At 53.4% G+C, this 11,741-nt stretch overlaps 6 protein-coding genes across 6 annotated transcripts; 4 read left to right on the top strand and 2 right to left on the bottom strand.

Moving 5' to 3' along the window:
* Positions 1-74: 74 nt before the first annotated feature.
* On the top strand, positions 75-1,874 carry HMPREF1541_09683 (uncharacterized protein; the record flags this gene model as incomplete). Its single annotated transcript, XM_008714356.1, has 3 exons — positions 75-149; positions 196-1,452; positions 1,506-1,874. 3 exons carry the CDS (start codon positions 75-77, stop codon positions 1,872-1,874), a joined length of 1,701 nt encoding a protein of 566 aa, XP_008712578.1.
* A 160-nt stretch (positions 1,875-2,034) lies between these two features.
* Positions 2,035-3,630, bottom strand: HMPREF1541_09682 (uncharacterized protein; the record flags this gene model as incomplete). Its single annotated transcript, XM_008714355.1, has 1 exon — positions 2,035-3,630. The coding sequence occupies one exon, from the start codon at positions 3,628-3,630 to the stop codon at positions 2,035-2,037; it is 1,596 nt and encodes a 531-aa protein (XP_008712577.1).
* Positions 3,631-3,751: 121 nt separating this feature from the next.
* On the bottom strand, positions 3,752-4,829 carry HMPREF1541_09681 (uncharacterized protein; the record flags this gene model as incomplete). Its single annotated transcript, XM_008714354.1, has 2 exons — positions 3,752-4,756; positions 4,803-4,829. The coding sequence occupies 2 exons, from the start codon at positions 4,827-4,829 to the stop codon at positions 3,752-3,754; spliced, it is 1,032 nt and encodes a 343-aa protein (XP_008712576.1).
* A 647-nt stretch (positions 4,830-5,476) lies between these two features.
* HMPREF1541_09680 (uncharacterized protein) lies at positions 5,477-6,458 on the top strand (the record flags this gene model as incomplete). The annotated part of the gene is made up of 2 exons (XM_008714353.1): positions 5,477-6,161; positions 6,211-6,458. The coding sequence occupies 2 exons, from the start codon at positions 5,477-5,479 to the stop codon at positions 6,456-6,458; spliced, it is 933 nt and encodes a 310-aa protein (XP_008712575.1).
* Positions 6,459-6,998: 540 nt separating this feature from the next.
* On the top strand, positions 6,999-7,792 carry HMPREF1541_09679 (uncharacterized protein; the record flags this gene model as incomplete). Its single annotated transcript, XM_008714352.1, has 2 exons — positions 6,999-7,352; positions 7,427-7,792. 2 exons carry the CDS (start codon positions 6,999-7,001, stop codon positions 7,790-7,792), a joined length of 720 nt encoding a protein of 239 aa, XP_008712574.1.
* Positions 7,793-9,862: 2,070 nt separating this feature from the next.
* On the top strand, positions 9,863-10,807 carry HMPREF1541_09678 (uncharacterized protein; the record flags this gene model as incomplete). The annotated part of the gene is made up of 1 exon (XM_008714351.1): positions 9,863-10,807. One exon carries the CDS (start codon positions 9,863-9,865, stop codon positions 10,805-10,807), a length of 945 nt encoding a protein of 314 aa, XP_008712573.1.
* Positions 10,808-11,741: the final 934 nt, after the last annotated feature.

Raw genomic sequence — 11,741 nt, 5'->3', positions numbered from 1 at the left:
CCGAGGCGAGGTCTGGTAGCCTTCTGCGAACACGTCCTCCCAGATTGTCAAGTCCTGCAAGGATACTTCTTGCGATGAAGCCTTGGGGGCCTTCATTGGCTACCCTGGCCTGTTTGGCGACGTTAGTACTGGGAAATGAGGTGAAACTTGTGAGTGAGAAGCTTGTGACATTGATGTCAGCTCTAACTGTAGCAGGCGCAAGACGACGCCAACCGGCAACGATGCTCTGGCATGTACAGCCGCAAGTCGTGGGGAGGCTCGGTCGACCCGTTCATCCTTGTCAAGTTCCTACCGGTCACAGATGCCGACGATTCGGACCCCTTAGCCTCGATTATCATTTTTGAATGGGAAGACGAAGAGCTGATCGGTCGCATGCCCGATGACGCCCGCAGCTACAGAGACAAGGAGACTATATGTGATGCCGACAACGTTGCCCGCAACTACTGCAATGAGGAAGACCTAGGCGCGTTCATTCTCGTCTCCAATGCCACCGAAAAATCGCATAACCCTATCTACAACGAAGCAATCCAACTCAAAGATCCTAAGGTCATCAACTACCCCGTCCGCCGCACGGGTTACTACTGCGTCTCTACCTACGCATTTTCCAACCATAAATACAATGCTGTTATCGAATGGCGCAACTCATTTGGTGAGCTTCCGGCCGCGCAGATTGCCAAATTGCCCTTCTACGGTGGCCTGACCATCACCTATGCTCTGCTGGGCATCTTCTGGGCTTTCCTTTACGTCCAGAACCGCGGCGACATCTTACCCGTACAGAATTACATCACGGCAACCATTGTCTTCCTAATTATCGAGCAGCTCATGACCTGGGGCTTCTACGACTACCAGAACCGAAATGGCAACACTGTCGGGAACAAAGTCTACCTTGTCGTTGTCGCCATATTGAACGCAGGCCGTATCTCGCTGTCTTTCTTCCTCCTGCTTATCGTCTGCATGGGCTATGGCGTTGTCAAGCCCGAGCTGGGACGTACCATGATCTACGTCCGTATTCTTGCAATCGTGCACTTTGTCTTTGGCGTCATCTACGCCATCGCGTCGCTGGCCGTTACGCCGGACACGGTCGGGCCTATTGTGCTGTTCGTCATCTTGCCTCTTGCTGGCACGCTTACAGCATTCTACGTCTGGACTCTATCCTCGCTCAACGCTACTATGAAGGATCTCATCGACCGCAAGCAAAAAACGAAAGCGCTCATGTATAAAAGATTGTGGTGGTGCATTTTGGGGTCTATTATGGTCATTTTCGCATTCTTCTTCGTCAACAGTTTTGCGTTGGCGGGAAGTTCTGAGGCAGATTTTATTCCCCGCCACTGGCAGACACGGTGGTTCGTGTTGGACGGCTGGCTGAATATTGTGTATTTGTTTGATGTCGCGTTTATTGCGTATTTGTGGCGTCCGACAGCGAACAACAGGCGGTTTGCCATGTCAGAAGAGGTGAGTTTCAACATCCAAGTTCGATAGGAGATTGTGTGCTTACACAGGGATAGCTTGCGCAAGACGATGATGACGGCTTTGAGATTCGCTCCATCCACAGCCGCGACAGCCTGGACGATCTGGATTCACCCGACGGGCAAGCAAAGAAAGGTAAAGACGGCGATCTGGACCTCGAGCGCGACGCGTTTGGTGGGGGAGCGAGTGCCTCGCGTGGCGGGCTCGGTGGTATGGGCAGTGTTGGCACGCCTGCAGAGCGGACTAGAAGTCCAAATCCAGCAGCCAAAACGGAACAGCCACGTCCACGGGAAAGCCTCGATGGAGAGACCATCTTTGCGGTGGGCGATGAGGACATAGAGTGGAGCGAAGGCGAGCCAGAAGAGGCGGGTGATGATGAGAGAAAGGGAATGGTAAAACGGACGTGAGCAAATAAGCATTGGGGAGTGGACCAGGCCTGTATGAACAGTTTTGAAAGGTTGACGAGCACGTAATGATTCTCAGCAACGGTTTCTAGAGCGGACGAGAACTGCGGATGGAGAACTTCTACAACCTCACAACCTCTTCTGCACCCTGAAGACATTGCTCTTACATCTCCTGCTTCGCCCCACGACCTTGCTTCTCCTTCCCAACCAAACTGCGACTCTCCTGGACGACCCAGTACATCGGCGCCACGAATCCAACCAGATCCCTCCCCTCAACCCTCTCCATCTCGTCCAGCACCGCATTGATTCCCCTTTCCACCTGGCCCACCGCCACCCCATTGCTCGTCACCGTCACCACGCCCTCCCGCCAGCCATGCAGCAGTACACTCTCATTCAGAGCGCTCAGCTTCGTGCCTCGCACCAAACGCCACGCAACCTCCACGGGAAACCCCGGATGTGCAGGCACCGCCGCTGCGTCATCTAGCACGCCCTCGACGCCCACGTTCCCCACCACGCGCACCGGCAGCCTCAGCCCCACGGGTAGCGCGTATGTCGACAAGTCCTGCAGCGCGGCCGTGAGCTCACCTCCCTCTTTCCCCGCGCAGGGACCCTCGCCCAGCACGACCTCAGCGCGAGCCCGCTCCGACTCTGTGCCCATCGTGTCGACGATATCGCGAGCGCGCGCGGCGGCGGCCTGGGTGCAGACTAGGCTGCGCTCACAGAGCAGCGGGTACAGGGTTCCGGGGAGGAGCGGCGAGGTTTCCTCTTGCGCCATTTGCTGCTGGATGGCGGCGTGGTAGGTGTGCGAAGAGGTGGTCAGAGGGCGGGAGGAGAGTTCGGAGGGTGGCGTGTGGCATTGGTCAGAGAGGAGGGCGATTAGTATGGAGGTGTCCAGGGAGAGGGAGGGCGTAAGGGGAGGTTGGTGCGGTGGGGAGGGGAGCATGTGCGTGAATGCGTCCGCTAGAGGTGCTGCAGGGGGCGGCAATGGGATGGAACCGCTGGAGACGGTGGCACCGGTGGCGCGGAGCGCGGTGAGGAGAACAGAAACGTCGGGATGAGCGTCCAAAGGGAGATTAGGGAGGATGAAGTGGATGCGTGGGTGCTGGTAGCGGACGCGTGTGGTGCGCGCAGCGGCGTGTAGAGCCCCTGCAAGGCGGAGGAGCTCGAGTTTGGGCAGGATGGCTGAGGATGCTTCACTGTCTGAGCTGTCATCATAACGCTCCCATCCTTCCTTGGCCATTTCAAACAGCAGGCGCTTCTCCGAGACGGTGGAAATCTTGATCCATTCCTGCCCATCGTCGGCGATGATGTCAACCTGGACTTCTTGGCCCTGGACTTGATTCTGCTTCTGTGCCCTTGACCTTCCCTCGTTGCTGCTCGGTTGCACGCCAATTCTCCTTCCTAGGCCTCTCACTCCTCGACATGTCTTTGCAAGAGACCACCATATTTCATAGTGCGACACATTTGATGTCTTTACCAGAAGTGCACGTCGGCCCTCGACTTCCTGTTCTGGAACATCGTTTACATTATGGCCATTCGTCAGTTTTCCCGAGATCACCTTGTCCAGACCATCGCATTCAGCTTGGAGACCTCTTCGGAAGATTCTCATCTCCACTTCATCCTGCTTGCCTTTTTCTCGAAGGTAGTCGTTGAATGACTGGAACTCGCTCAGGAGTCTGGTTGCTCGAGCATGCAAAGCCTCCAATGCTTCAATTGAAGACACTTCGACAGCAGCAAAGCTATCTTGGTTGCCTGACATGTGGGTGTTCCAGAAAGAGATGGCTGGAGGCGACAAGTCTTTGAATTTGGACGTCTCCAGAAAGTGGTTCCTGCGGAGTAGTGTCGACTCCGATTGGCTGACACTTAGCACGATGGAAATATCAGACCTCACCCATGATTTGGGACTGTGGCCTCCATAGACAGACTCTCGTATCCGCGGTGGCCATCATGTTGAAGCGTGGATTGGTCTGAACAACCGCACTCTTGATGCCCTGACTGGGCAGCTTTGCAGTGGGTTCTTGTGCACCATCATTCGCTTGCTGCAGGTCCCAGAGAAGTAGGTCAGGAGCCTCACCCGTGCCTCCAATCACGAATCGGCCGTCTTGGGTGAAGCATGCGTCACCTTGACCCAGTGGCTTCCCAGAAGTTGAGACAGGTGCTGCACGCCCCGTGCCGTTCGTTTTGCCGACCAAGAACGACCTAAGTGCTCCATGGAAGGAGTCGAGCACGAAATGACCGTGATAGTCTGTTCCCAGCAAAAGACTCTTCCCGTCATTTGAGAATTCGAGTTTCGTCCATGCCCGACCTTTTGTTGATGGTGTATATCTATCTTCCAGCTCGTCCATGTAGAAGGTTGCAAAAGGAGCCTTGTCAAAGTTCCGGACATCGTACATCAGAATCGAAGACGTGGATTGGGATGCAATAGCCATGACCTGGGCGGCAGGATCGAAAGCAGCAAGGTAAGGTGTAATCAACTTGAGCTTTCCCTGAGGACTCCTCGAATTCAGATCCCATAGACAGACCATATCATCATTGCCGCAAGATAGGAACTGGTCGTTGGCTGGCGACAGAGCAACGCAGGTGACTTGGGCTTCGTGGGCGGTAAAGTAGCGCACGAAACTCTCGTTGTGCAGCTCAAGCAGTCGTAATGAGTTCTCTTGCTTAGTGCTGGCGAATAGAACCTGCCTCGAATGGTGGGTGAACTTCGCGAGATGGACGCCATATTTCTTGCTGGGAATGTTCTTCGTTGACTTGCCCTCTTTAATATCAAAGATAGTCATGGTCTCATCGTCCGCAGCAGCTACCATGTATTCGCCTTGGTCGTCAAAGTCGAGTGAAGTGATATGCGCATCGGCGCCGTCGGACCGCTTCGTTGCTGGGAATTGCTATGTTTGTTAGGATAGGCTTGAGGCGGGGCAGGAGGGGGCTCACCTTAGCTGGACGGTATTGTCTGACCATATCGGACACTTTTTGCTGTACTGCCGCCATATCTGCGCCGGTTGAAGATAGGTGAGCCGCGAGCCTGGAGGATGCAAGCACAGGGATGTATGGTCAAGGGTGCAACGCGGTCAACGCGTCTGGTAAAATGTCTTCTCCAAATCTTGCGCTTCAGCCTTGTTCGTTATCTGTAAGGCTACGAACTGGATGGGAACGGTAGGTTTATCAAGGAGGCCGTCCCGGCTTGTCCAATTGACAGAGGGCGTTTACGGGCAAATCCAGAGCTAAGCAGCTGACCGATTGGTGCACGGGGTAACAAGATACGGTCAGAAGGCGTTGGCGCGGGTAGCTGCGGGCCTCCGGCGAGGTTCAGGTTGGGGACGACCCCGGGCACCGCAACCCCGACTTCGGAAATGCCGCCTAACTTTTTGTCGCCGGCTGTCAGCACTCGAGTTCCTTTAACTCTCAGAGCTGATTTCTATACTTGAGATTTTGGTGCGATTGTCGCATCCCTCAGCGCCGACCGGGGCATCCTTTTTCGCGCAGGATCTCACCTCAGCCTGACCATCATATCCTTGACAGCTTCCCTCAAAACCGCACGAGCATGTCCATCGACCCCCGAACAATACAACGATAGCAGCGGAGGGACACGAAGTTGAGCCGACATCATGTCAACTACAACTGGCGCATTTATCGCCGGCGGCATTGCCGCGTGCGGTGCTGTGACCGCGACACATCCTTTCGAGACGGTGAAGGTACGATTACAGCTGCAAGGAGAGCTCCAGGCCAAAGCTATTGCGGAGAGGAAATATACAGGCGTGCTTCAAGGTGTTCGAGTCATCACAAAGAATGAGGGTCTAAGAGGCATATACCGCGGTATTGGATGCGCGTACATCTACCAGATCTTGTTAAACGGCTGCCGGCTGGGCTTCTACGAACCTTTACGAGCTTCTGCAACCAAACTCGTCTTCAAGGACCCCAACGTTCAGTCATTGGGCGTTAACATCTTCTCCGGCGCAGCATCAGGCATCCTTGGAGCAATGGCTGGCAGCCCCTTCTTTCTCGTCAAGACACGGCTACAGTCGTACTCACCGTTCCTCGCTGTTGGAACGCAACACAACTACAAAAATGCATTCGACGGCCTGCGGCAGATTCGGAAGAGCGAGGGTGTGCGCGGCCTCTATCGTGGCATGGGAGCGTCAATGGTCCGGACGGGTGCTGGCAGCTCGGTGCAGCTGCCCACATATTTCTTCGCCAAACGAAGACTGATCAAGCACGCTGGTATGACGGACGGTCCAGCTTTACACCTGCTGAGCAGTACTGCGAGTGGCTTTGTGGTCTGCTTAGTTATGCGTGAGTTCTACAGCTTCGACCTGTTCCTGAGCTGACTAACATGATCTAGACCCCCCAGACACCATGATGAACCGGCTGTATAACCAGCACGGCAATCTCTATAAGGGAATATTCGATTGTTTATACAAGACGGTGAAGACTGAGGGAGTCCTGGCCTTGTACAAAGGTGTCGGAGCTCATCTAGCCCGAATTCTGCCACACACGATCCTGACCTTGTCATTGGCCGAGCAAACCAATAAGCTTGTCAGAGTCTTCGAGAACAAGATCTTACCGGAAGCAATCAAAGAGAGCATATGACGAGTTCTGGTTGGCGGAAACTTCAATTGAATACCCGGAATGTACTGCATAAGTGGCGTCTAAAACTCGTCAGCCAGAACGGTGACATCTCGACTGGATAAGTCATTCGATGATAAGCACACTGATCGACTGAGACGTTCCCAGGCCTGGTCAGAGAGTGAATACGATACTTCGAAATTACCACACGAATCCATTGTTTTCTTGCGTCTGCTAGCCTGGTCCACGCCGCTGACAAGGGCAAGATGGCTTACTGACGACGTTCAATTCAGCTTCATGTTAATATGCCACCATCTGGCACCTTTGGATCACTTGCTAAAGGTGAAAGCGGTGTCTCAAAAAGCCGCACTCACTCTAGTTTCCGTGAAAAGAGATGACTACGAGAAGCACGGATTCCACGGCTGATATTGAGTACTTCCAGCCGGTACACTCCTCTTACTGTAGGCTACTTGATCATCGGTGAGCAGGTTTGCAACAACGTCCCGACTACCCGCACTATTCCACGGCACGGCTGTTCTTGTGGTTCTCATTGGCTTCCACAATATGCATCTTCTGCATTTCGTCTCTCTCTTCTCACTACTGACTCTCTATGTGGCCGGCTTTCCCCTAGATACGTTGATCAATGGCTCTCGTCTGCTTGCTCCACGTCAATGCGTCTGGAATGCTCAGGGCAAATCGTACGACTGTGATAAGTTCCTTCCTTCCTTGAAAGATATTGTCGATCACCTGCCAGATGGGAATGACGCAGGGCTGGCGGATGCTAATCATCATGTTGCCTTCTACACCGGTCTTGACGAGAATCCTGAGGCCACGGGACTTCTGATAGCCAGTGGTTTCGCAGCCGGAGCCCCGCGCCAAATCCTCCAATTCAGTGGTGCTGGTACTATGACTGCGCGAGTAAGCCATGGATGGCGGCAACCAAAAAATAAATCGATGACCACGAAGAAGCCGACACCAAGCCGGCCGCCTAGCCCGAAGATCGCTATCAGACCTTTGTCGACTGCTACTCGCAGGCGCTAGCCCTTGCTGTCATTAAACCAGACGTGTGTCTTTTCACGCCTCGAGACGTGCGCCCTCGGGAAGATTCTGCTTGGATTCAGTACGAATACTGGGCTCTTACCAGGAATCCCAACGTGAAGCGAATTTGGAAGATCGATCCACGAGATGCGAGTGAAATGGATGAGCTGACGGATGAGGAGAAGTGCCACTTCAATGAGCCGCACGTCTTGTGGGACAGAGATAAGGGTGGTCAAACACTGCCTCCGGCTTTGGCCTGTCATGTCAAATACGCCGCAGACGGCGAGCCTCGGACTAAATGGCCCCCAACTAGTGGGTAGAGATGGTGGGTATCCGACGTGAATTAATGACCTGCTGTCCAAACCGGAAACATCAGACACCAAGGACCTGCGGTGGCACGGCTTTGCAAGTTGACTCCTCGGCTCAATCATTCAAGCTCCTGCTCTCAAAAGTACCATTCGGTCCTCTGCCGTTGGCGAGAAGCCGCGCCCAACGTCCGGCCAAGGAGGAAGGTGCAGCAGCGGGAGCCATATTCTCTCCCGGCTGTTACGACTTGTGCGACTTCCCCACGACACAATTTCCATTTCATTTTGAACTGTAAACCCTGGCACCTGTTCGCTACTTCAGCATCTCGCCGTCAACAGACACAGTTCGCTTTCTCGATTGCGTTCACCTGTTATGTCTCGCCGCCGCTGAGCACAGTTGTCCAGTATGGCTTCCAAGATTGCCCATGTCATCCTTCTCTTCCTCCTTGCTCTGCTACATCCCTGTGTCGGCCACCCATTGGATTCCAATTTGCCCACTCCTAATGGCACCGCTGTCGATCCTGGTTCAATACTGGCCGCCGAAACCCCTACTCATCAGTTGCTTCCTCGCCAGTGCTCTCGCAACTCGGTGACAGGCGAATGGAGATGCGATGACTGGTACCCTTCTATGGCTGAGCTGATGTATCGTATGTGGGACTACAACAATGGTGGTCTTATGGACGTTAACCACCATGTTATTTTCTTCAACGGCCTCGGCAAGACGATGGAATCGACTTGGGCTGTTCTAGGACGATGGGCTTCGACACAGCACATCAGATACTGGTGTTGGTTCGAAAACTGCTTGGACTACGGCTGGTCACAGTTTCAAAATTTCTACATTCAGTTTGAACTCCAAGAAGGCAAAGGTCCCAGGATATATGGCCCGGATGCGTCCCAACAATGGCTGGGTTGCCACTTTCAGGCATTGGCAATGTCAGCTCAGAATCCGGACGTCTACTTTCTTGCCCCGTATGAGGGCGACTGGCCGGAGGAATCTGCATGGGGTATGCTGCTCTCCCCCAGAAAGTCAAACGTTTCTAATGCTCATCAGAACAGTACGAATTCTGGGCATTGACTCACAGTGCTCGAGTCAAGCGAATCTGGCGTGCTAACCCACGGGAACTATGGGACAAGCCTCAGCTCATGTGGGAACTGGGCAATGCGCAAACACGGAATGGTGGTCAGCCGCTAGCTCCACGGCAGTACTGTACTATCAAATTCACAACTGATGGCCCCAATTGGACTGGCTGGGGTCCAGCTCCTGTGTTTGACAAGACCAAGCAGAGTCCTAACGACGATCCACCAACCGAGGCCAGGAAGGGCAATACCTTGTTCGGAAATGGTCCGTCCAACTCACTCAACGCAACACTTTGCCGGATGGTTGGTGCCAACTGTTGAGTACTCACTCAGTCGACGAACACAACTTCACCAACATGTCAACCCAAGGAATCAAAATCAGATGCGAAGTGGCTCGCACTCACAATCACCTCACTGGAAGCAAGGGTCGAATCCCACTGACCAGATCTATTTGATGCATAATTAGCCATCGTCACACATTAACTGTCGAGCATCAACGCAGAGTTCAGCAAGAACGTATCAAAGGTACGGTTACTGTCAATAATGGTCTCTTTCGAGAGTATGTATGAGTACAAATGAGTTCCGTCTCATAACAACGCAAAATACAAGCCAGATCATGTCGTGACATACTTGATCGACGAGCCCAGTGCGTTTCTCAGGCTACGACCGCTGCGGCGATAAACCCCAGCGGTCTGGCTCACGGTAGATACGTACACTCTTCCCTTCAGGAAGACTGCTTTCACACAAGAGGTGATCGCAAAGGCAGCTCTCCGGGCGTCACGTCTCCACCACCTGGGTCACTATCACCCGCGTCTGAACGGCAGTCACGACTCTTGAAGGCACGCAAATGCGAAGCTGTTACTTCTGAGGCCATGGCGCGCTAGACATCTACTTGTGCTTTGTCACGCACCCTCGTACTCTCTACTCTCTATGATCTGACAGCACTCTCCAACCTCAGAATCTAGCCGCACCCTGTTCGCACGGCTAGAGTGCTTCTCATCCAACAACATGGTTTCATGGGTGCTAACATTACTCTTGCTTCTATCTACCTGCCTCGGATACCCGCTCAATGGCTCATTCGAGCGCTCAAAGCATGTCATACATGCTCTAAACGACATTACTACGCTCTCACCTCGGCGCAAACAACAGTGCGAGCTGAATGCCAACGGCGGCTACGACTGCGATAATAAACTTCCCTCGCTCAAGGAGATTGTTGACCACATGCGTGATATCGACCACGCCGGCTGGGCTGATCCTGAGCATCACCTTGCTTTCTACACTTTGTGGGCCGATAATATGGCGGAACGCATCGGCGATATTGCTAAGTGGTTCAAGAATCAGAAGGATGAACATAGTCTACTCGACCTCAAGCACTGTGCGTATATGGTTTGTGCCAACGTCAACTGGCTTCTCAAGCAGGCTACGCACATTGCCGACATCGATGGTGACGACGACGATGAGAGGAGACCCACGAACTGGCCAGCCGACCCAATATCTACATCCACAGCGTGCGTTTCCCAAGCCCTCTCAATGGCGGCTGTCAACTTTGGATGTTTTTTTTTGGTCATGCCAAAAGGCGAATCCTGGCAAGGTAACTCTATATGGGCACAGTTCGAGTATTGGGCAATCACAAGAAACCCCAGGGTGGACCGTACCTGGCGCGTAGACCCCCGAGACCCAAGCACGTTGGGGATCAACGAAAATGGTGCGACTACAACAAAGAGGAGATACTCTGGAGAAAGGAAGGGCGGACACCGCGATACGGAGGTAACCCGCTGCCAGCTCTGCAATACTGTGGCGTCAAGTATTATGCAGACGACACTGCAGGTGATGAATATGGAGACCACTTTTGGAGTCGATGGGGCCCGTTTTTGCCTCTTGGATAATCTGGTCGATACCAAGATCAGCCCAACGGGCCATCTTCGATTTGCAGTGGTTGCCATGCTCACCTGATACACCTGGGTATTGGGCCGCTTGTACTCTTCTCATGAAGCGTTGCCAGTATCTGTTGAGGGAGCAACCAAGGTGAGTTGTGCCGAGGCTAGAATCGGCCGAGTGCATGAGCGACTGGTGTAGACTTCTTGCTCCCGAGGAGCATCTGCAGACGATAGATACAATGAGAGACACCATTACCTCCATATTCACCCAGAGTCAGCAGACAGCAGGGTGTGCCACCAAGGTAGATTGTTTTGCCAAGACATCTTCAGGCAGTGAATATGCAGGTCACTCGGTTAAGAACAGCATCCGGCGGGATGTTGAGATGATGACTCGGTGTTCGGGCAGTTAAAAAATTGCTAGCGGTGGCGTGAGGACACTCAAAAGAGGCCGAGTAGTAAGGTGTCCCGACGCGAAATCTCTGTCTACTCATCAGACTTCCCATGCCTGGCGAGACGGTAGGTGAACGGCCCTCCATCGAGAGGGCAAAGCACGTAAGCATCGCGGTTGCGACGGGGTTATGAGGTGTAAGACGAACAGACACTCGATCAGATATGATGCCTTGCCGAGAAAACACTCCGCGCGGACTCGACGCGTGTCGTAATGCAGTCGACGCGTTGTGACAAGGTGTTTTGGGAGACGAGGTGGGGATCCACAAAGGGCGACAATGGAAGAGGCTGGGATCAGATAAGATAATCTAATCTGATCAAACTTTTACCACTGGAGCTCTCATGGACCAGACCAGCTCTGAACTATGCCACCAAGGGCACGGAAGCAAGCATATTGGTCACTCCTTTGTCAGAATCTAGTCATGGATTGGCCGCGTCGTTCGCGGTGGGCACGGAGACAGGAGAATGTTTATGGTGGAGTCAAGCTGCCAACCACTTTACACGCTTCACGTGACCGACGCGTTTAGCGCGATTTACATCATAAAAGATGCGCGCCCTCTTTC

This window comes from Cyphellophora europaea (genome assembly GCF_000365145.1).
Source record: "Cyphellophora europaea CBS 101466 unplaced genomic scaffold supercont1.11, whole genome shotgun sequence".
In the NCBI taxonomy this organism is placed as follows: domain Eukaryota; kingdom Fungi; phylum Ascomycota; class Eurotiomycetes; order Chaetothyriales; family Cyphellophoraceae; genus Cyphellophora; species Cyphellophora europaea.
The sequence above is the reverse complement of the archived record's forward strand: the minus strand, read 5'-3'. Positions and strand labels throughout refer to the sequence as shown.